Source organism: Myotis yumanensis, unplaced genomic scaffold (assembly GCF_028538775.1).
Source record: "Myotis yumanensis isolate MYYU_CA2020_CCGP unplaced genomic scaffold, mMyoYum1.0.hap1 SCAF_4, whole genome shotgun sequence".
In the NCBI taxonomy this organism is placed as follows: domain Eukaryota; kingdom Metazoa; phylum Chordata; class Mammalia; order Chiroptera; family Vespertilionidae; genus Myotis; species Myotis yumanensis.
The window spans coordinates 53,690,592-53,711,914 of NW_027223755.1; the positions used below are offsets into that span (position 1 = coordinate 53,690,592).

At 38.1% G+C, this 21,323-nt stretch overlaps 1 protein-coding gene across 2 annotated transcripts in view; it reads right to left on the minus strand.

Annotated features, from left to right (window-relative positions):
* Positions 1–6,038: 6,038 nt before the first annotated feature.
* The window catches only part of SKIC3 (SKI3 subunit of superkiller complex), a 75,441-nt gene continuing 60,156 nt past the window's right edge, over positions 6,039–21,323 (minus strand). For both annotated transcript variants that reach the window (XM_070412349.1, XM_070412348.1), the window contains exons 39-43: positions 19,643–19,801; positions 16,909–17,061; positions 12,702–12,832; positions 10,602–10,725; positions 6,039–8,921 (exon numbers count right to left, since the gene is read on the minus strand). In XM_070412349.1, the coding sequence (XP_070268450.1) occupies positions 8,847–8,921; positions 10,602–10,725; positions 12,702–12,832; positions 16,909–17,061; positions 19,643–19,801 (642 nt within the window). In that variant the 3' untranslated portion in view covers positions 6,039–8,846. The remainder of the gene's footprint in view (positions 8,922–10,601; positions 10,726–12,701; positions 12,833–16,908; positions 17,062–19,642; positions 19,802–21,323) is intronic.

The following is a 21,323-nucleotide window of genomic DNA, read 5'->3' on the forward strand; positions in this document are numbered from 1 at the left end:
CTGATTAATAATCTATAATAATAAAAGCATAATATGCAAATCGACCGAACAGCTGAACAGTGAAACGACCGTCCAGACATCCTTCTGGACAACCTTCTGGACAAAGCCAGGGCTGTGAGGGCTGAGGCAGCCGGGGCTGTGAAGGCCTACTTTTGATGAATTTCGTGCATAGGGCCTCTAGTAATAAATAAAGCTTTTGAGTTTTATGGAAAAGACAAGTTCCATGGTACTCTTTGTCCAACTCTGATTAAGATCAGTATCTACAAATATTTGAGTTCAAAAGGTCCTTTACTATATATGAGAAGAAATACCTTGGCTTGCAATAATTCTAGGAGTGGAGCAAAGCAGAAAGTGCAAAATATAGATTTCTCCTGGAACAAAATTAAAATGAGGAAATATCCTTCTATTTTAAAAGCACTTCTTCCTATTGTCTCTGAGAAGGGAGGCTAACAGCGGATGAAACATTATGGTCATTGACTGGAGATGGGCAAGGTGCTGATGCCAGGTAAAAACCATTAGTATCCAACTCCCAGCTGCCTCTCCGAGAGTAATGCACTCCGTTCACAAGGGAAACCATCAGAGATGGACTTCAAGTGGGAGGTGCCAACAAGGAGGCATGTGAATGGTGCTGGACAACTGACCCCTGCAACCCAAAACCACTCCTACACCAAAGGGATCTAGCTAGTCTTTATGCCTATATTCCATCGCCTAGTACTTAAAGGCTTTTAAGTATTAACATCATCAATATAAAATCCTCATAAACAAACACACATCCATGAGCTTTTATGAGAATACCTCCATAGGGATTAATTGGAGGGCAAGGTCTTTCAAAACCAAGAAAGTGCTAGGTAGTCAAGCAATGGGAGGGGAAAAGGGCTAGAAAAGGCAAAGAGAAAAGCAAGGGCCAGCACTTTAGATGTTATCAAGGATTCACTAAAACAATTCGTTCACTGCTGGCTTCAGCTTTCATAAAATCTAATGAAGACAGAGAATTCCTTATCCTGCATAGGTTTAAATTTGCAAATGAAGCTGGGGAAATAATAAATTTGCAAAGTTAGTCCTTTGGAGGAGGTTTCCTTTCTCCTGAGCTTCTTCCTAGAACTCAGACAGTGGCACCAGGAACCTGGTGGGTAATGATTACCACCTCATAAGCACAAAAGGCTCCTCTGCTGAGGCAAGTGGGACTTACCAAGATACTCTGCAATGCTACCTCTTACGTGGGTTTTCGTAGAACTTCCTTGACATGCACAAAACTGCTGCCTGCTTATTTCTCATGTGCACAAGTATACTAGTATATGCGGTTTAGTGAGTTAATAAGTACTTTATTCTGGGCCTTGTTCTAGACAGAAAAAGTCTTCCAACCATACTTGTTCTGAGGCACTATAGTGCTAGCTTCAGGCAAGTCAGAAATGTATTTATTTCCACCTTATTGAAGCTGTTTATGGAAATATAAGTTTCCCTTCTCAGCTGTGTTTTCTCTCTAATCTTTTTTTCCACATAAGGAAACTTCTGCTCCATCTGGCTTTTCCCCTGTGTCCTATATTTCTTTTCAGGCTGTTTTCCAAACTTCTGATGCCAGGAAATAGTCTTTATACAGATTAAGTGTATCTTATTTTCCCTCTCTTAATTTATTAAATTGACCAGAACAATTAAGATGAGAACTTTTAAACCAGTTTATACTGGTTTTCCAAAAAAACCCAAACACCTCCTGATTGCCTAATACTAAACTATGCTGCATTTTTTTTCTCCATAAAGATTAAGCAATGACCATATTTTGTTTGATAAGGGAGACACTGGCATTAAAAACATGGGTTTCTTAGAGACTAAGGTTATTTAAGCCATCTGGGAGTCACATAGTCAAACAATGGGCATATGTTGCTGAATGTGGGTGATCTTTCTGAAGGGAGTATAGCCTACTTGGCATGTAGCAGGCACAGGCAATTACATTCAAACATTTACACATGCTGGCTTCCATTAAAATACTGAGTGTAGGTCTACTTTCCTTCCCAGGGTCTTAGTTCCTAGAGCTGATTACCTTTGTACAGTAGAGGTCTCATTGGAGAGGGGCTCTAGTCTAAGGTTTGTAAGCACAGGGGTGCCCCCTGTTCAATGAAAACCAAAGTTGCTGCTTCTAGGGTTCTGCACCAAGCAGTTTATTTCAGTACTAGCGTCCTGGTGCACAAATTCGTGTACCAGTGGGGTCCCTCGGCCTGGCCTGCAGGATCGGGCTGAAACTGGCTCTCCGACATTCCCCAAGGGGTCCCGGATTGGGAGAGGGTGAAGGCCAGGTCGAGGGATCCACCAGTGCACGATCGGGCCGGGGAGGGCTCCGGGGTGTGTCCAGCCCATCTAGCTCAGTCCTGATCTGCCAGACCCCAGCAGCAAGCTAACCTACCAGTCGGAGCGTCTGCCCCCTGGTGGTCAGTGAACGTCATAGTGAGAGGTTGACCAGCCTTAGCATATCATTAGTATATTACACTTTGATTTGTTGAATGGACAAGCAGACACTTAGCATATGGCTTTTATTATATAGGATTATATAGGATTTTGCTTCATGCAGCTCACTTGGGACTTAGAAAATTTTGGTAACTAGAACAACAGAATGCAGCCATTGGAAGTGTAGCTCACTTTTTTGGCTTTTTACAAATTCACATTAAAATGAAAGGCCAAGAGATAAGACTGGTTTAGTCACATGCTCATTCAATATTTAAAATTTAAAACATACCACTTAGGTTTTGTTTAATTTAATGCAGTTTCTTTTAAGAAAAATGAGAATGACATACTTAATAACTGTGTTGGTGATACTGGGCCATAAGTAGCATGTTGAGTGAGAACAGATAGTATTACAGAAATGAACAGCTACATATTCTTAGTCAACTACTTTTGACATTTATATTTTCACAGTAACCATTTTTAATAAATTACCTTTGTACAGTAGAGGTCTCATATTTATCTGATGACCCCCTTTTTGGCAACAATTTAGATGATGATTCCCAATTCAGTGATCTGGTGAAATTGAAATTCAATGGAATGCATATTTGTTTAACAGTATATGCAATAAGCAATGTACTAACTTTCTATTGCTGCTAAAACAAATGATCACAAACTTAGTGGCTTAAAATCAACATAAATAGATTATCTACAGAAGTCCTACATGGGTCTCACCAGGCTATCATCGAGGTGTCAGCAGGGCGGCATCCCTTCCTGGGAACGCCACAGGAGGTTTCCTTGCTTTTTCCAGTTTCCAGAGGCTGCTCTTATTTTACATCTTCAAGGTCAGCAAGGGGAATCTCTCTGGCTTCTTTCACTTCTCTCCATTTTTAAGGTCTCTTAATTAAAAGGGACTTACCAGGATAATTCAGAATCTCCCCCTTTCAAGGTCCCTACCCTCAATCACACCCGCATAACCCCTTGTGCCATGCATTTACATGTTATAGGATTAGGGCATGGATACCTTTGGGGGGTATTAGTCTGCCTACCACAAGCAGAAATATCAAAATAAGCATTTTTTTCATTATCTATCTTCTCTCCAGAAAAATATAATTTAAACATGTTTTTGTAATAGGTACTAGAGGCCCAGTGCACAAAATTTGTGCATGGGTAGGGTCCCTAGGCCTGGTTGGCAATCAGGGCCGATTGGGGTCTTCTAGCTGCTTCCTTTCCCCAGCTGTCAGATGGGGCCTTCCTTTGTTCCGTGCCACCCCCTGGTGGTCAGCATATGTCATAGCAAGCGGTTGAACTCCTGGTCAGTCAAACTCCCGAGGGGACAATTTGCATATTAGCCTTTTATTATATAGGACTAGAGGCCCAGTGCACAAAAATTTGTGCACTCGGGGGGTGGGGGGAGAGGGGGTCCCCCAGCCTGGCCTGTGCCCTCTCGCAGTCTGGGACCCCTCGGGAGATAATGACCTGCTGGCTTAGGCCTGCTCCTGGGTGGCAGAGGGCAGGCCCAATCCCTAAGTGCAGCCCCTGGTCATGCTCAGAGCAGGGCCGATTGGGGAGTTGGGGCGCCGCCCCCTGTCATATTCAAGGCAGGGTCGATGGGGAGGTTGTGGCGCCACCCCCTGTCACGCACAGAGCAGGGCCGATCAGGGGTTTGGGGCGCTGCCCTCTGTCACTCACAGAGCAGGGCCAATCTGGGGGTTGGGGCGCTGCCCCCTGTCACTCACAGAGCAGGGCCCATCAGGGGGGTTGGGGCTCCATACCCTGTCACACACAGAGCAGGGTCAATCAGGGGGGTGGGGAGCTCCCCCCTGTCACTCACAGAGTAGGGCCGATAGGGGAGTTGGGTCACCGCCCCCTGTCACCCACAGAGCAGGGCCGATCAGGGGGTTGGTGCGCTGCACCCTGTCACACACAGAGCCGCAGGGCAATCAGGGGGTTGGGGAGCTCCCCCCTATCAGGCACAGAGCAGGGAAGATAGGGAGGTTGTGGCCCCGCCCCCTGTCACACACAGAGCCGCAGGGCGATCAGGGGGTTTGGGTGCTGCCCCCTGTCACGCTGATCCCGGTGCCGGGAGGCATATTACCCTTTTACTATATAGGATAGAGGCCTGGTGCACGGGTGGGGGCTGGCTGGTTTGCCCTGAAGGGTGTCCTGGATCAGGGTGGGGGTCCCCACTGGGGTGCCTGGCCAGTCTGGCTGAGGGGCTGAGGGCTGTTTTCCGGCTGGCGAGTGACTAAAGCTTCCAACCGCTCCTTGTTTTCTTTCCTTTTTTTTTTAAATTCTGGGCCAGCTTTAGCTCTGAGGCCTCGCTGCTAAAAACATGGATACAATGTTTCGGTCCGCCTGGCCTTCAGTCCGGCTGGTTTCTGGAGTTTTGTTTAGCTTCTTATTTGCAACATAGTACATAGTTGCTTAGAGTTGCAGTTGAGAGGCCGGCAAGTGAGGCGGGGAACATTGGAGTCAGCAGCAAGCAAGCCTCATGCTCGCTTCAGTGCCTGGCTGCCAGCCGCCATCTTGGCTGACAGTTAATTTGCATATACTCACTGATTAGCCAATGAGAAGGGTAGCGGTCGTACACTAATTACCATGTTTCTCTTTTATTAGTGTAGATTATATACAGGGAAAGTATATGGTGAAGCATGAAGCCCAAATTAATTTTTTTACTGATTCAAACTGGGAAGAAATCAACATGCAAATTATTTCAAGAGTCCAGTGATGTAATGTAGAATCCAACTCCTTTTTTCAATGAATATACCAATTTTAATTATCCCTTTCCTGGTATCACTTCCCTTCACTAAAACAAATAGGTATTTTCAATTCTAAGTTCAAAATATAAGATAAAAAAATATCAAATGTGTTTCATAACAGCTCTTTATTAGAGATACTATTCTTAGGTTTTTTCAAAACATTTTGAGGTCTAAAGATAATTTAGCAATTATTAAAAAAAATTAGTTGTGTGGGTTGTTTAGGTACATTAGAATTTAAAACACTGCTACTCAAAAAGTTCGTATTCTAAGCAGCCAAAGAAAGGAAAAACCCATTATTACATAGCGACAGGGACAGCTAGGAACTGAATGGTCTCTAAGTGCAATAGAGCAAGAGACTATATTTTCTAAACCAAAAATAAGGCATATACTCTAGCTAAGAAAATTTTCTGACTTTTTGCTTTATCTGTATGTATAAAGTCATATACACACACACACACACACACACACACACACACATACGCACACACATTAGTGGCCCGCTGAATGAAATTTGTGCACGGGGGAGGGTGTCCCTCAGCCCAGCCTGCACCATCTCCAATCTGGGATCCCTCTCGCACGGCAGTCGGACATCCCCCTCGCAATCTCCCAACCACTCGCCTGCCGGCCTGCTTGCCCCCAACTGCCCTCCCCGCCAGCCTGCTCACCAACTGCACCCCCTGCCAGCCTACTCACCCCCAACTGCTCCCCCTGCCAGCCTGATCGCCCCAACTGCCCCCCACTGCCAGCCTGCTCTCCCCCAACTTCCCACCCCCCGCCGGCCTGCTTGGCCCCAACTGCCCTCCCCTCCTGGCCCAATTGCCCCTAACCGCCTCTGCCTCAGCCCCACCACCATGGCTTTGTCCGGAAGGATGTCCAGGTCTCCTGGTCTAATGACCATATTACCCTTTTATTAGTATAGATATATATGTGGGAAGATTATTGTACTTGTATCTTATATACACTGTATCTTTTTAAAGTAAAAAACATACAAAAAAACCTTCTCCTTCAAAGTGAAGGTCAGTTTATAACCAACAGCTGTTACACCTGGAAATAAGCAGCATGGGAGCCTGAGATGTTTTCACCCATCAGCCAATCAAGTGTGAGAAAGGAAGACCTGGAGAGATAAGAGTCTACTCTGCCAAAACGACGCTTCCACATTTTTAATATGCAAAAATTGAAATGGATCTGCAAGTCACAATGACTGATACATAAATTATGCTTCCTTTTGTTGTGCCTATACAATTTCCCCAAAGCAGACATTAAACTTTCTATGGGACAACCAAATAATGTATCATTTCATATCCACATATTACTTATCAGTGAATATTTTCCTAATGTTTCATACTGTTTTAATTCCTTAATGTACATCTTTTAACTTCCTTAATGTACAGTAACTTGAGTATTTCTGTCCAATGCTGTTCTATATAGATTACCAAGTTGAAGGAAGTTTGTCAACTCTATAAAGTGAAAGAGTATAGCATTTTAAACTAAGGTTGTATTTTTATCCTAACCAGAAATTAATGCAAGAGACATCTTAAGAAATATATGATCCCAGATTGTGTTCCAAAAGTTTACTCATAAGCTGAACTGTATTTCTACCACAGAAAATGACTATCAGATGCCATTTAGTCTATAAACGTCTAATCAGTAATAGCCAAATGGTAGGGTAAAAATGAGCAGAAAAAGCACTATAATTCTCAAAAAAAAAAAAATCTAACAAAAACAATGAAATAATATAAATGCTAAATATTGGTGCTTCAGGAAATAAGATTTAATGTAAGTTCTCTAATTAAGCTTATGTATAAACTCTGAAGGGAAATTTCAGGTACTTTTAAAATTTCTAGAATCTAATAGCACTGATTCACTGGGAATTTCCTTTGCTTTAAGCATACTGTTTAGCACCACTCCTTTGCTAACTAGGTTTAAATGGCAATTTTAAAACACTTAGCATAGGTCTGCATGAAGTAAACTCTGTAAAAATTATACAATGATTTAAGGTTCATAGTAACTGGACAATAATTTGAAAAGAAGGCAATAAACAAGAAGAGGATGTATGTACATCTATATCAAAAAGAATCACCTGAGATAGGATTGATAAGGTTTTTTTCCAGTCTTGCCTTCTAGAAAACCTGGGTCTGAGGACCCTGGAGGCCAGAACTAGGAAACAGTTACTCTTTGACTACAGGCCTGGAGCTAAGGCTAACCACTCCAAACCAGAGGTAAAGTTACCTTGTGAAGTGATCCCCAGGATGCGGATGGAGACCTAGAACTGAATCCCAGGCATTTAAGCAGATGAGAACAGCCTGCTCCGGAGGTAAAAAGGCTGAGTGCTGTCCTGAGGGAGCAGGAGGGCTCAGGCACTGGCTGCACTGGCATCTCGCAGCACAACTGGGCTAAGCCTACAGGCTGTTAAAAGCACGGAATCAGTTTGACACATGTGAGGATAAGAAATAAATGGGGAAAGAATGGCAAGTTGCCTAATCTTGTTTAAAAAAGAAATAAAGGGGAGAATCATTATTGGATTAATCTAGTGGTGCAGAAACCTGAATGGGCATACGAATCTCTTAGGCATGCCCTTAAAATGCAGAGACCTAGGCCCCATCCTTAAATATTCTAATTGCACAGGTCTGAATGCTAGAATATTCAGCCAAAGTTGGGAATTCATCAAATTAAAAGTAGTTCAACAGATTAACCTCCGAAGTAAAATTTAATTACAGAATATCATCAACTTATCTCACAAAGTAACATTGTGAAGGTGCTGGCTTGAAAAAACTACATACATAAAATACAACCACACATTTTTGTACAATAAATAATATATGTAAATGTCTAAAAACATTTTTAAAACACTAATTCAAAGTAAGTGACATAGTTTTTTCAAAAATATATAAATGGCTTTTTGAAAAATTGAAATAAAATAAGTAAATGTGCTCTCAAAAATTTGAAATTTAAAAATTATATCTGATATTGATAGTATAAAGAAAATAAGACACTATATTTTTTATTTCAGAAAATTCAAGTATTTTCATAATTGAAGGAATTACATGATCAATTAAATATTGTCAGCATTATATTCCAAAATTTTCCATTCATTTTTTTTGAAATGCATACACCTGAATGTCTGGAATTATATAAACATGTCCATTAGCAATTTAATCATGCTTTATCAACAAATTCTGAGGTGAACTACTAGTAAAATAGGTCATAAGATTACTTGGATTTTATGATGAGCTGAACTCTAAAAATTCATAAAAGAAACTAAATTCTACATTGTGCTAATTTGCTTTTGCATATAATTTAGAAACCAACTATTAAGGCTTTATTGTAAGGGATCACACAAAAAATTCCTATTGTGCATCATGCAAAAATGAAAAAAATAATGCTTTACAAATAACTGTTGAATAACTAAGGGAATCATGGTTTTTTCCTCTTATTACAGACTTCTCAAAATCAAAGCTGTTTTTCAGATTAAAGTTACATTAGAGTTTGTGGAAAAATTACAGCCCTAGTTTAAGAACTTAAAACATTTTTAGATTTTAAAAAAGCAATGAATAACATGTAGTTTTAAAAAAATGTTGCTTTGGGGAAGAGTATTGATTCATTGTTTCACTCTAACAGCTTTTTCTTTGCTTGCTTTATATAAAAAATACATTGTTATTGTGAGGACAGTTTTTGATTCAGGTCCAGGACTCTTGTATCTCCATGAGTTTTGGCATTGTTTACCAGCACCTGTAGGAAATCACAAACAAGAACATTAGTATTTTGTTCATTAACAATATCTATATTTAGATTTATAGAAGCCAAATATGCCTAAGAGTAGCAGGCAATATTAAATTATACAAAAAATGTGACTGTGCAATCTTTCAGTCATATTTGCTGAAACAAACTGCTCAACCAGAGCAAAGATCAGAGATAAGCACAATTTATTCAAATGCTTAATTCGTGCAGATGCCAATATTTTGATTGTTCCACTGTGAGCACTGTATAAAATTAAAGGTTATGTTTGGCAGCTTTGTTTACAATACTGTCACCTCTAAATGCTTAGCCCCCAAAGACCATTTTATGCATAAAATTGTACAAATGACATTGTTCTCCTTTAAAACCACAGTTTAGGATCCAGGATCCAGGTTCTAGGTTCTATTAAGAAGCTTTCGATGATTTTTAGCAATTCCACAAACTAGAAGATTTAATTTCAGTTGATCATTCTACTATTAACAGTTTTTGGTTGTTCATTTTCAAACACTGAAGAGACCGAGATTTTGCTCTACTCACAAGGTAACAAGTTAGCCCTCCATGGTATTACTCATGGTACAGCCAACAACATGAGCATCAACATATTTGCATCTATTCTCCTTGCCCTCCAAGTCTCACGGGGGTGACATGAATGGACACATATAATTTTCCCCATACATTCTGGGGTGTATTACAAGAGGGGCACCCTGAGCCTAGGAGACTTGAGTCTTTTATAGCAGGCAGCAAGCAGGCCTATCCTTTGCTCTGGATGGAGACACATCTCTGTCTCCCAAGGCTGTCACTACACATACACCCTTGAAAAGATAGTCTGGAACAAAGGGCAGTCAGGCCCTCTGCTCATAGGATGTTTAGACATGCAACAGACCCAGGCATGGTGAACTGTCTCCCAAGATTCATGTAAGTTCTTCCTTTCTGGTTTGCAATATGTTTGATTATAATGCTTTCTGCCTAACATTGTTTTCATTAATATTTCTTTAATATTATATGTTTCACTAAATGGCAAACAGTATTTCAAATGCTGTAGATATTTTTTATAAGCTTCTCATTAATTTTTATTGTTTTAAAAATTGCTGGCTGAAGTTATGAGAATCTGAACCCAATACATGTATTTATTATATAAAGTATATTTTTAAAAAGAGTTTTAGATACATGCATATATGTTTACATAGATACCAGAGTCATCCCATAAGAAGTAGAGTAGAAATTGTTCCATGCATTTTATAGAAAAAACAAGATGTAGTAAAATAACTTTTCTAAAGATAGTATGAATATGCCATTAAATTTTGCTACTTCTGAATGAATCTTGTCTACCTATTTGCTTCCACGGCAATCATCACAAGAAATTCCACAACAAGCACCGAGCACAACTGTCTATCTTCTCTTCTGCTACATAGCACATGAGGAGGATATACTTCCTATAGGGTAAAGCAGTAGTTCTGACAGGGATAATTTCAGCTCAGGTATACTTTGCAATGTCTAGAAGACAATCTTGGTTGTCACAAGTTGGGTAGAGGAAGGAGGACAGTGCTACTGGGATGCAGTGGTTAGAGTGGTTAGGGATGCTGCCAAAATCCTGCAATGCAGAGGACAGCAACCCTCACCCCTCTTCCAACAAAGTTCTAAGATGCTATATTCTGAATAAAATCAATGCCTTACATCAATGAGCTCGCTGTCATTTTTGGCATGTAAGTGCCTCAGTAGGTACCAACGTGCTGTTGATACAATAGATTTGGGATAGCCAGGCTGATACACCAGTCTCTCCAAAAGTCGCCGTGTCTCTCTGGGAAAAAGATATTCACATTTAGTCCAAAGCATATAAATTAATATAAAATATTTCATATACTAGTCTCTCACACACATTATCTTTTTTATTCTTTTGTAGACCTGGTGCTAATTATGAATTTCTTATACTTATGACAATAAAGTTAATAATAATGGTTAACATTTATACAGTGCTTATTACGTGCTATGTATGCCTAGTGTTTTACAAATATGGTCATATTTAATATTCACAACCTTATAAGGCAGATTGCTGTTATTATCCCATTAAGGCTCATTCCAAATAGGATAAAGAAAAGGTCCCTATTTTATGAGCACTTCTGAGTGCTCTACCTCTAATCTTTTTTGAAAATAGGAAGAAGATAAAATAAATCAATAAATTATACATAGATAGTGTAGAGTGGAATAAGAAAAAATACTCAACATCTATACTAGAGCCTAAATGTATAGTATCGGGCTTTTAGTTTATGTTTTCCAGGATGTGTACTCACGTAATAACAGAATGATTTACAGCTGTGTTCTAGTTTTTTTTCTTTCCTAATTTACCAACATCTATGACTCCAAAGACTTCTGTACTGGTAGAAGCAACATAAATAGTGGAACTGAGAACCGCTGAACAGGAGGATCTTCTAAGTAGCACTGGTTTGAAGCAGGAGCTAAAGAATTTGTCTTGACGATGCTCTTACATAGAAACCACATAGTGAGCACACTGTTTTCTTAGACTGTATGTTTATCTGGGATGATTTTAGTGGCGATAAAAATTATGAGAGGCACTAACAGATATTATGAGGCAAAGGGGGTTAAGGCCCTCTAAGTAACCCACACTGAGCACAATCAGAGGGAGTTCATTAGGAAACTTAAATTCTAGCCTAAAACATTTTTAGTAAAATGAGTTATATAAAAATTGGCCATAAATAAATATTAATAAATGGTGATGAAATTGCTGATTAGCCATATGTCTTAATTCTTCCTTCACTCCTATTCTGTGATGTTGAATGTCTCTGCCATATATCTATATTCATTAAGCTCTATGTCTACACTACCTATTCTGTGCCAATAGTGTATGCTTCTAAACCATGGTTTTACTTATGGCTGCCGTGGGTTATGTGTGATATCGATTAGAGCTAGATACTATTCTTAGTATTTTGAAAAATTCTTGCCTGATTTATCATCCATATCACCTTGAAGTTTCTTTTTTACTTAATGTTACCTTTTCTTTTTAAAAAAAATATGTTTTTATCGATTATTTTAGAAAAAGAGGAAGGGAGAGGGATAGAGAGATGAAAATGTTGATGAAAGAAAAATCGATTGGCTGCCTCCTGCATGCCTCCTACTGGGAAACGAGCCCGCAACCTGGGCTTGTGCCTTGACAAAGGAATCGAACCAGGGACCTCTTGGTTCATGGGTTGACACTCAACCACTGAGCCACACTGGCTGGGCTAAGTAACTTTTTAAAAATTTATTTCTGACCCCATCCCCACCCTCCAATAAAAAGATTGCTATTTTTTTTTAAATCTGAGAAACTTTTGAATTTTCTAGATATAAAACTCACATTATTTATGTCTCTGCCTTTTCAATATGTATTACCTTTTTCATAGTGTATTGCCTTACAAGAACTTATCTCAATCAGCCTTGAACTTGGGTCTTTTCAGTTTTGTTTGTTTTTAGCATCCACATTACACAAGTGGCTCAACCTAAGACAGTAAAGAGCAAATTCCCAGGCCTTCTTCACTTGAAAATACTGTCATGCCAAATCTCATATTCTGTATTTGTGTACCAAACTATTTTTAAAAAACAAATGTAAAGCTTTATTTTCTTCCTTATTGGGTTACTAGAAATAGCCTTTCTAAAGTAGATGCAAATATATGAGTAATGACAAAGTTGTTAAACTCATTCTAAATCTTTCTTTGCTGACCAGCAGGATTAAAAGTAAAGAAATATTTCCAAGGGAAAAAAGTTAACAAAGATTCTTCACACCTTGCCCCCATTTTGCGGTTGAACTGTAACAAAGCTTGTAAAAGGAGAGCCAGTGGACAAAAGCAAAGCTTCAAGGCCTCAGTTGTAGCTTCCTGAACCAAGGATGGCCAGTGATCATTTGAAATGTTGGCCTGTAAAAATAAAAAACAAATATCAAATCAAAGCTTTTGACATGTTAACCTTAAACGAATACAACTCAACTCTCACTTATTGAATGCCTATTTGTCCAAGTTGCCATGTAAATGCTATAGGGAGCATAATTCTACAAAACGATTGAGCTCTGATCCTGCCCTTAAAGGAGCCACATAACAGAGTAGAGTGGAATAAAGGAAAGTTTCAACCAGGAGACATCACTTAAAAAATGCTAAAATATTTGTTAAAAGAAAATGCAGTATTGTATTACATAGGTAAATAAAATCTATCACTTACTAAGTCTATGGTCAACAAATATACAAAGCTAAATTTAACAAGTGATAAATATAAAGTTCCACATTTCAAAAATTATCTAAGGCGAGAGGAAAGGCTAAAATGAAATACTTGAACACACTACTGAATTATGCAAGAAGAAAAATGCATTTAAAAACTTTCATTAAAAAACTCAAATTGTAACCAAGATTTCATAATTACAGGTAGCTAGAATACACATTTTAATAAAGTTAAAATAATGAGTCAATGCATAATCCATTTAAGAAACTAAATGATAAAAGAAAAAGAGCAATAAACTTTGAAGGTAGTGTAGGCAATAGTAATCTGTGTAATTAAGAAAGAGGAAGCTATAAAGATAATGAATTTGAAAATAAAGAACAGAGGTTGTGAGGCATCATCTATAAAGGCAGGAGCAATGAGACTTTGGGCACACCTGACAAAAAAAAATTTCAAAACCCATACTAATGTAATTATTCTGAATATATTTTTTTAAACAAAAAACACAAATTCACTGGCTACTTTTATAATACACCCTATACATTCCAAGACCGCATATAAAGTATTCTGTAAAGTTAGCCCAAAGATTATTATATAAGGTAACTGGTATGCTAAACAATGTGATTAGAATGCATTTATTCTTTTCTCCCATTATGTCTTTAGAATTTATTATATAAGGAAGATTTTTCCTCTGTTCCTAGATATAAATTTCAGTAGGCCCCATAACTCCTACAGCCATTTTTCTTACATTGATTTATAAACACGGTCATAATTAGAATGTCCTCTTCCTTTCAATACTTCAATCTTCATTTACTAGTAAAGGTAATATTTGCACCCAACTCCCATTTCCTCAGCGCCCAGCTAGGATATGGTTACAGGCAGCAGTAAATTGCTCGTTTGTCTTCCCCAAGCTCCCACCTTTTCTTGCTAATTGTGGTTTCAGGCCCATATACTAAAATACCAGAAGTCTGCATTTGACTGGTGCCATTGTAAGATGTTTAGCTCCCTAGGCCTAACAAATAATTAAAGCCTTTTCTCATCCAGACTTTCTTGGCTTTATCAGAGATTCCCAATTTCATGAGTAGTTTCTTACCTGCAGGACAGTTATATAACCTCTGGGGCCCAGTGCAAAATAAAAAAGCAGGGCCTTTTGTTAAGAAATGATTAAGATTTTCAAGAAGGCAACTGTAGCACATTAAAATTAAACCAAGTGTGGAGCCCTGTGCAACTGCACAGGACACACACCCACGAAACAGTCCTGCTAATCTGAAGTTCCTCTGACTTGGGTGAATGTATGTTATTCCACTTAATCTTTTCACATCTTTACAATCTGGAAACCTCTAGCTTCCTTTCTCCTGAGATCTCATCACTCCTCTAGGTGGCCCTACTGGACAGGATCGAAGAGAACTCCACTCTACTCTCATCCTTGGCATCACTCATTCCTGGCTCTGAGAAACGCCAGGAGCACAGCTGGTCCCATGCTGCTCCTGCACTGCCTCCATCCTGTACGTGAACATATGCTCCTTCCCACCTCTGGGATTCACTCACTGCCGTTCACTCTCTCCCAGAAGCTTGCAGTCACTTCCCAAAATACGAGCAACTCTTTTTCTCGGTGCTACCACAGCAGATGGAGAGCCATGGCTTCTGAGGAAGGGGTCAGATACCTGTCCATGTGCGTTGAGACATGTGCCTCCAGGACCTCAAAGGTCACACACCAAGGCCTCCCTCTCTCTGACAACCCTTCCTTCCTCGTCTTGGTAGGCATTTCTGTGTGGAAATGTGCCAGAGAGAAGATGGTGAAGGCATCAGGACTCTAAGGAAATGTCTTCACAATCCTTCTCCAGCTGCAATCTTCTAGTCTACATCTTTCGGTTTAATATCCTATTCATATTACCACACATACAGTAGGCTCTTTTAAAACAGTCTAATTTTAATATACCCCTCTTCTGCACACTGCCATCTAGCCACTATAGAAATATAGCATCTCCTTATAATAATTGTTGGGTGTCTAATCTTACTGGTATAACTTACACTCTTTTAGTCTCACTTATTTTTTGTTAATTAATAAAAATTATTTAGTGGTGTGCTTGATTTAGATAGTGTCTTAAGGTTCACAAATACATTTGTAAATGTTATGTTATTTGATATTCATAACAACTCTATAAGAAAGCAAAGCAGTTACCTCCACTATTAAAAACACAAAAAAAGTGTAGGGGGCAGTCTCTAAACAGCTTACTTGGCTGTTTCACAGGTAGTGAAAACCAGGAGCCAGGTTTTTAGAAAAAGCACTTTTGTGGTGGTAGTTGGGGGTTAGGGCAGGCATATAAGGTTATAACAAACTGCAAGCTAATTTCCCCATCTGTAAAATAGGATTATTGTGCTTATTAAGTTAGTTAATATGTGTGAAGCACTATAACACACTGTAACAGTGTCTAGCACAAGCTAAGTGCTAGATATGTTTGCTGTTATTGTTTTATTCCAGGTCAGATTTAATTTCCAAGCATCAGAACAAACAAATAAAACAAGCAAACCACTAAATAATTTGTTAACTAAATAATGTTAGACTAAAAGAATATATACTTCTCCAGTTCACATATTCAAGAGCATTTATAGGTGCTTTGTGGCTTCCACAGCTCACCAGCTACCAACGTCACAAAGACCTTTGTTAAATATAAACATGGGACAAACAAAACATTTAGTGGTATACAATTACCATTAACCAGGATTTCTTTCCACCCAAATCACCTCAAATTGACTGCCATTACTACTTGTGCATTTATTCAAAAACCATTTATTGAAGAGCTTTTGGGTACAAGGCAGAGTGGTAAAGCAAGGTGGCAAAGATGACCAAAACATGTCCCCTGACCTAAGGAACCCCCAAATCTGCTCGATAGCACCAAAGCTAAAAATGTCCTAATTCTTATATTTCTTTGCCAATTGTCTGGTTAAAACAAGTAAACAATATTGACAGTGGATTACTATTATGAAAGTATGAGTGAATTCAGGCCTGTCTATGACAATTTCTTCTAATCTTTTAAAACAAAACAAAAATGACAGTTTACCTTTTAATTACAGAAGTAACATGCATATGAGAAAAAATTCAAACACTATCAAAGGAAATAAAAAATAAATCCTCTACCATTCCTTAAAGACCCCCCAGTGCTATATTATTCAAAGTAACTTTTATATCTTTTATATAAAAATATGTACACACATACACAAAATGTAGAGATATATACTCTTAAAAATATATACCACACCCAAATAAAATACCAGACACCTTGTTTTGCAGTTTGCATCCCCACACATCAATGTAAACACTTATCTTGAAGAGTTTTCCACGTTAGCATATAATACTTTTAGATTAATAAGCCTAAAATAGGATGTCAAGTCAAAAATTACCAGATATCCCTTTTACAGAATGTCAAATTGAACTGAGAAATGAGTGAAAATGTTAATTATTGGCATCTTTGCCACATATGAGTGACTGGGTTAATTCTAACTTAAATCACCAAGAAACAAAAATGTATATTCTACCATAAGCCAACTTAAAATTGGAATCTTTGTTTTTTTTCTACAAACACTGAGAAGGTTTGGCTAGAGTCTATGGGGTTTATGTTACTCTTATGGCCACCAAGAGCCCAAATACAAAGTTTATCAGGAGACCACACTAGAAGGCAATGAAACAACAGGAACTCACTAGGATATCACTATAGAAAAGCTTTCACCTGAAAGAAAAATAAAAGAATCAATTTTCATGATCACAATTACAATAAGGCCTTACCATGCAGACTTCTAATGCGAGCAGTGCTAGCCTCAACAGACTTGACAGCTTCCCACTCCAACTGCCCTGCTGGGATGCGACTTGTAGACTCTTCCTGTAACACATCTCTGCAGCACTCATCATTCCTTGAGACTGATATATGTGCGCCAACCACTGAGAAATAGAAAAAAGAAGCACCCACAGGGTTTTAGTTTAGTACACAATGTGATATTCTACTTTCAACAAATTCAATAAACTTTGATGAAGTTACTTTTTTTAAATTATTGATAAGTCTTGTGCCCAAAAACCAAAAATCCCAGGTTAAGAGAGGGAACAGCATTCAACAGGAAGAAATAACACTCCTACATTTGTATACACCTAATAACACAGAATTTATGAAACAAAAATTGACAGAAATAAAAGGAAAAATAGACAAATCCTTAATCACAGTTGGAGATTTGAACACACCTATCTCAACAATGATTTTTTTAAAAGACAAAAATTAGTAAGGGTATAGAATATCTTACATAATAAAAGCCTAATATGCTAAGTGTCCAACTGTTAGATTGTTCGACCAGTCGCTATGATGAGCTCTGACCACCAGGGGGCAGACGCTCCGACCAGTAGGTTAGGTTGCTGCTGGGGTCCGGCCAATCAGGACTGGGTGAGACTGGCCGGACATGCCCTGGAGCCCTCCCGCGGTCCCTCCCCAGCCAGCCAACCTCCCACAGTCCCTACCTGGCCAGCCGGCCCAGATTGGCCCTGATCAGGACTGGGCAAGACGGGTCCCTCCCAGGCCCCGATTGTGTACCAGTGGGGTCCCCTGACCCGGCCTGCACCCTCTCGCTATCTGGGGCCCCTAGGGGGATTGTCAGAGAGCCAGTTTCAGCCTGATCTCCACAGGCCAGGCTGAGGGACCCCACCAGTATACAAATCCATGTACTGGGCCTCTAGTTTAAATATAATGAACCAGCTTGATTAAATGAAATATTTAGAAGACTATACTCAATAACTTCAGAATACATATTTGCAAGAACTTTAAGAGAATGAAAAATTATAAGGCAAACACTCTCATGAATAGAAGTACAAAAATTCTAAACAAATGTATTAACAAATTGACCCCAGCAATATGTAAAAGGAACATATACCCTATGACTCAACAAAAGATGCATCCAAGGATGGACACAGCCAGTATTAATCAGAATAGCCAAAAGTTGCAAATAATCCAAATGTCAACAGTAAAAGGAATATATATTATAGTATATTTATAAAATGAAATAAAAAAAACCTATAGCCACATGAACAACTAAATTAATCTCCTAAATATGATCTTGAATGAAAGTAACCATATACAAAAGAATGTTCCATTTATATGAAATTCAAAAACAGACAAAACTAGATAGAAGTGCTAGAATAGTAGGTCCTCCTCTTGCTTTGAAATGGGGGAAACCAAAGGTGAGGCATGGGGGGCAGGCAGGTTGATGGAAATGCTCTGTATCTTGATATAGGTAGGACAGCCCTAGCCGGTTTGGCTCAGTGAATAGAGTGTCAGCCCACCGACTGCAGAGTCTTGGGTTTGAGTCCAGTCAAGGGCATGAACCTTGGTTGCAGGCTCAATCGCCCAGGGCCATGTGGGAGGCAACTAATCAATGTTTCTCTCTGACATAGAAGTTTCTCTCTCTTTCTCCCTCTCTTCCACTCTCTCTCTAAAAATCAATGGAAAAATACCCTCCAGTGAGGAACAACAACAAAAAAGGTATACATATGTAAAAATGGAATGAGTGGTATCTTAAATATTGTTTACACTTCATTCTTTGTGAATTATATGATAACACACACACACTATCTCTTTATTTGACAAGGTATTTTTACCTTTGAGAAAGAATATGAGTGAGGTCATCAATATCCAGTTGACCTTAATTAAAGTATCTTAACTCTCACATGGCAAACTTACTTTAAGAGAAGAAAAGAAGCACCATTTTTCTTCAAGGATTAAAGAGGAGACTTAGCTAGCATAAAAAATGCCATTAGATAATCTTTTTAAGCAGGGACAAGAAAAAGTTCATATAATGAAAGACTGGAATATAAAACTATTGTAGTAAAATAAACTTCTATAAAATCTACATAAAAAAGCCCTTTTGAAACTTCCTCTGGGATGCAGAGGGAAATATAATCAATTGAATAAAGTAATTATGTGCTTTTTATATTTTAAAATCATTAAGAATAAAGCACATACTCATCATTGTGTATTTGTCATTGTGGATAACCAGAGTCAGCTAAAAGGGCAGACAATCTGTTGATCCAGACATCATTCCTGAAAATAACTATTTCTAAAAGCACTAAATTACCACTGAAATCTTGGACATGAGTGAATTGTAAAGTAGCTAAGGAAAAAACACATATGCCCTCTCGAGGCAGAATTAAACATCATTATAGTAACATTGTGAAAATGTTTGTAATACCTCTTTAACTCTCTTACATCAACCCCATGCAAAAGATAGTATTTTCAGCATTATTTTAAATTAAGAAAACTTATAATCAACAATTAAGAAAGCTTTAAAGTCTTATAGCAACAGATCCAAAATTAGTATTCAACTTCCTTAGTTCCTTTAATCACAGCACCCTTTAAGTCTTGAAAATGAGAAATTTATGGTGAGTTCAAAGGCAAGACAAATAAAAATGGAGCATATCCCTGACCTCAGCTAATTCAGAGTATTTTAATTCAGCGATCATTGTAAGAAAGGAGAGGATGTACCTGCCATGCTGGAACGGAGGTTGAGTTGGATATAACAGTTTTTTGCAGCTCTTCAAGGACAGCGTCAGGGAGAGGCTTTTGTGATTCCAGGAGTGGTTTACACTGCACTTGTCTCAAAAGTAAGATAACAGCTGGCTGATCAGGGTTACTTTTTAAATTCTAAATGTAAACCCCAGATAGAAATACATAAAATAGGTTAAAATAGGTTAAATGTTAAATGTAACAGGCAATTAAGCTATTCCCCATGTTGGCGGGGGGGCCTAAGGGGGGATCTAAATTTGACGTTTTCTTATTAAAATTATAAATAACTGAAAAAGTAAAATAAATAAAACACTGAACATCTTAGGAATATCAAACTCTACATATAAATAATCTTTAAAATCGATAATGCCATTATTGTAATTTATAAGTCATGTATTATAGATTTGTTACCTTCACTTGGTTTATTCTCAGGTGATAAATTTTAAATTAAGAAAACTTATAATCAACAATTAAGAAAGCTTTAAAGTCTTATAGCAACAAATCCAAAATTAGTATTCCTAAGAACTTTAAGTTCTGAATGTAAATGACAGAACTAAGAATATATAAAATTAACAGTGAAGGTTAACACTACACCTTACTGGAAAAAACAATCCTATGTAAAAAAGAAAGAGGTATAATTTTTTATCTTCTTGAACCTCTAGGTATTCATTGCATGTCCTTCCATCAGGCACAGACTTCATACACATTGGGAGTAAGAGAAATGACCCATTTACCAATTTACCAAGCATGTACATACATACATAAGTGTGCTGTATACATGTATATGGAAGAACTTAAAGAAAGTTCTCTACCAAAATCCTTCCACTGTTGTATTAAATATTTCTTCCTCAGTAACATGTTTCTTTCTATTTTTTATTTTATTTTTTTACTAATTAGGTCATAGTCTTAAATGTATTTATTTCTAAAATGTACTTGATTGCTTTTTTTCCTAAGTAAGAGACTGGAACAACAAAATGACAGGAAAGGTTCATAAAAGTACTTCTTAATATGTCAGATAGAGCATAGCCAACTGTCAATTTATGATTATTAAACTCTCACTATAAAATACTAACCTGTACTGAACAGAGATGGAATTTAAGTAAAAGAAAAAATTTATTATTCTGCTTTTCAGAGAATTCAAGGGCCAAAGAGGTCTTCAGAGACCCATTCTTCTTTCTCTGAAAAATTTATATTGCTCTTTCAAAAAAATTTCTAGGAAGACAACACAATCTCCCTGGTAAACATTTATGAAACATAACATTTTCAGGAAAAGTGATGCTTAAAACTCTCCTAACCCATTATATTATTTCTGAGTAGATGTGTAAAACTGATCTATTCATTCAGTAATTATTTATTGAGCCCTTACTATGTGCTAGGTACGGTGCTAAGAATTTACTCACAGAGCCTATTATTCAGGAATGTAAAAACTACACTCTGAAAAGAGTAAGCAGAAATAAAATAAAAATATTGCCCCCCTAAAGGTACCAAGGAAAAAAATCTATTAAGAGCTTGGATCCTAGAGTCAAACAAATGCGAGTTCAAACAGCAACTCCATCAATTTGTAGCTGTGAGCTTCTGTGCAAATTCCTCTCTGAGCCCTATTTTTTCCATTTGTAAAAATGGGGATAATTATAAATACCTTTGCCATAGGATTGTTGTG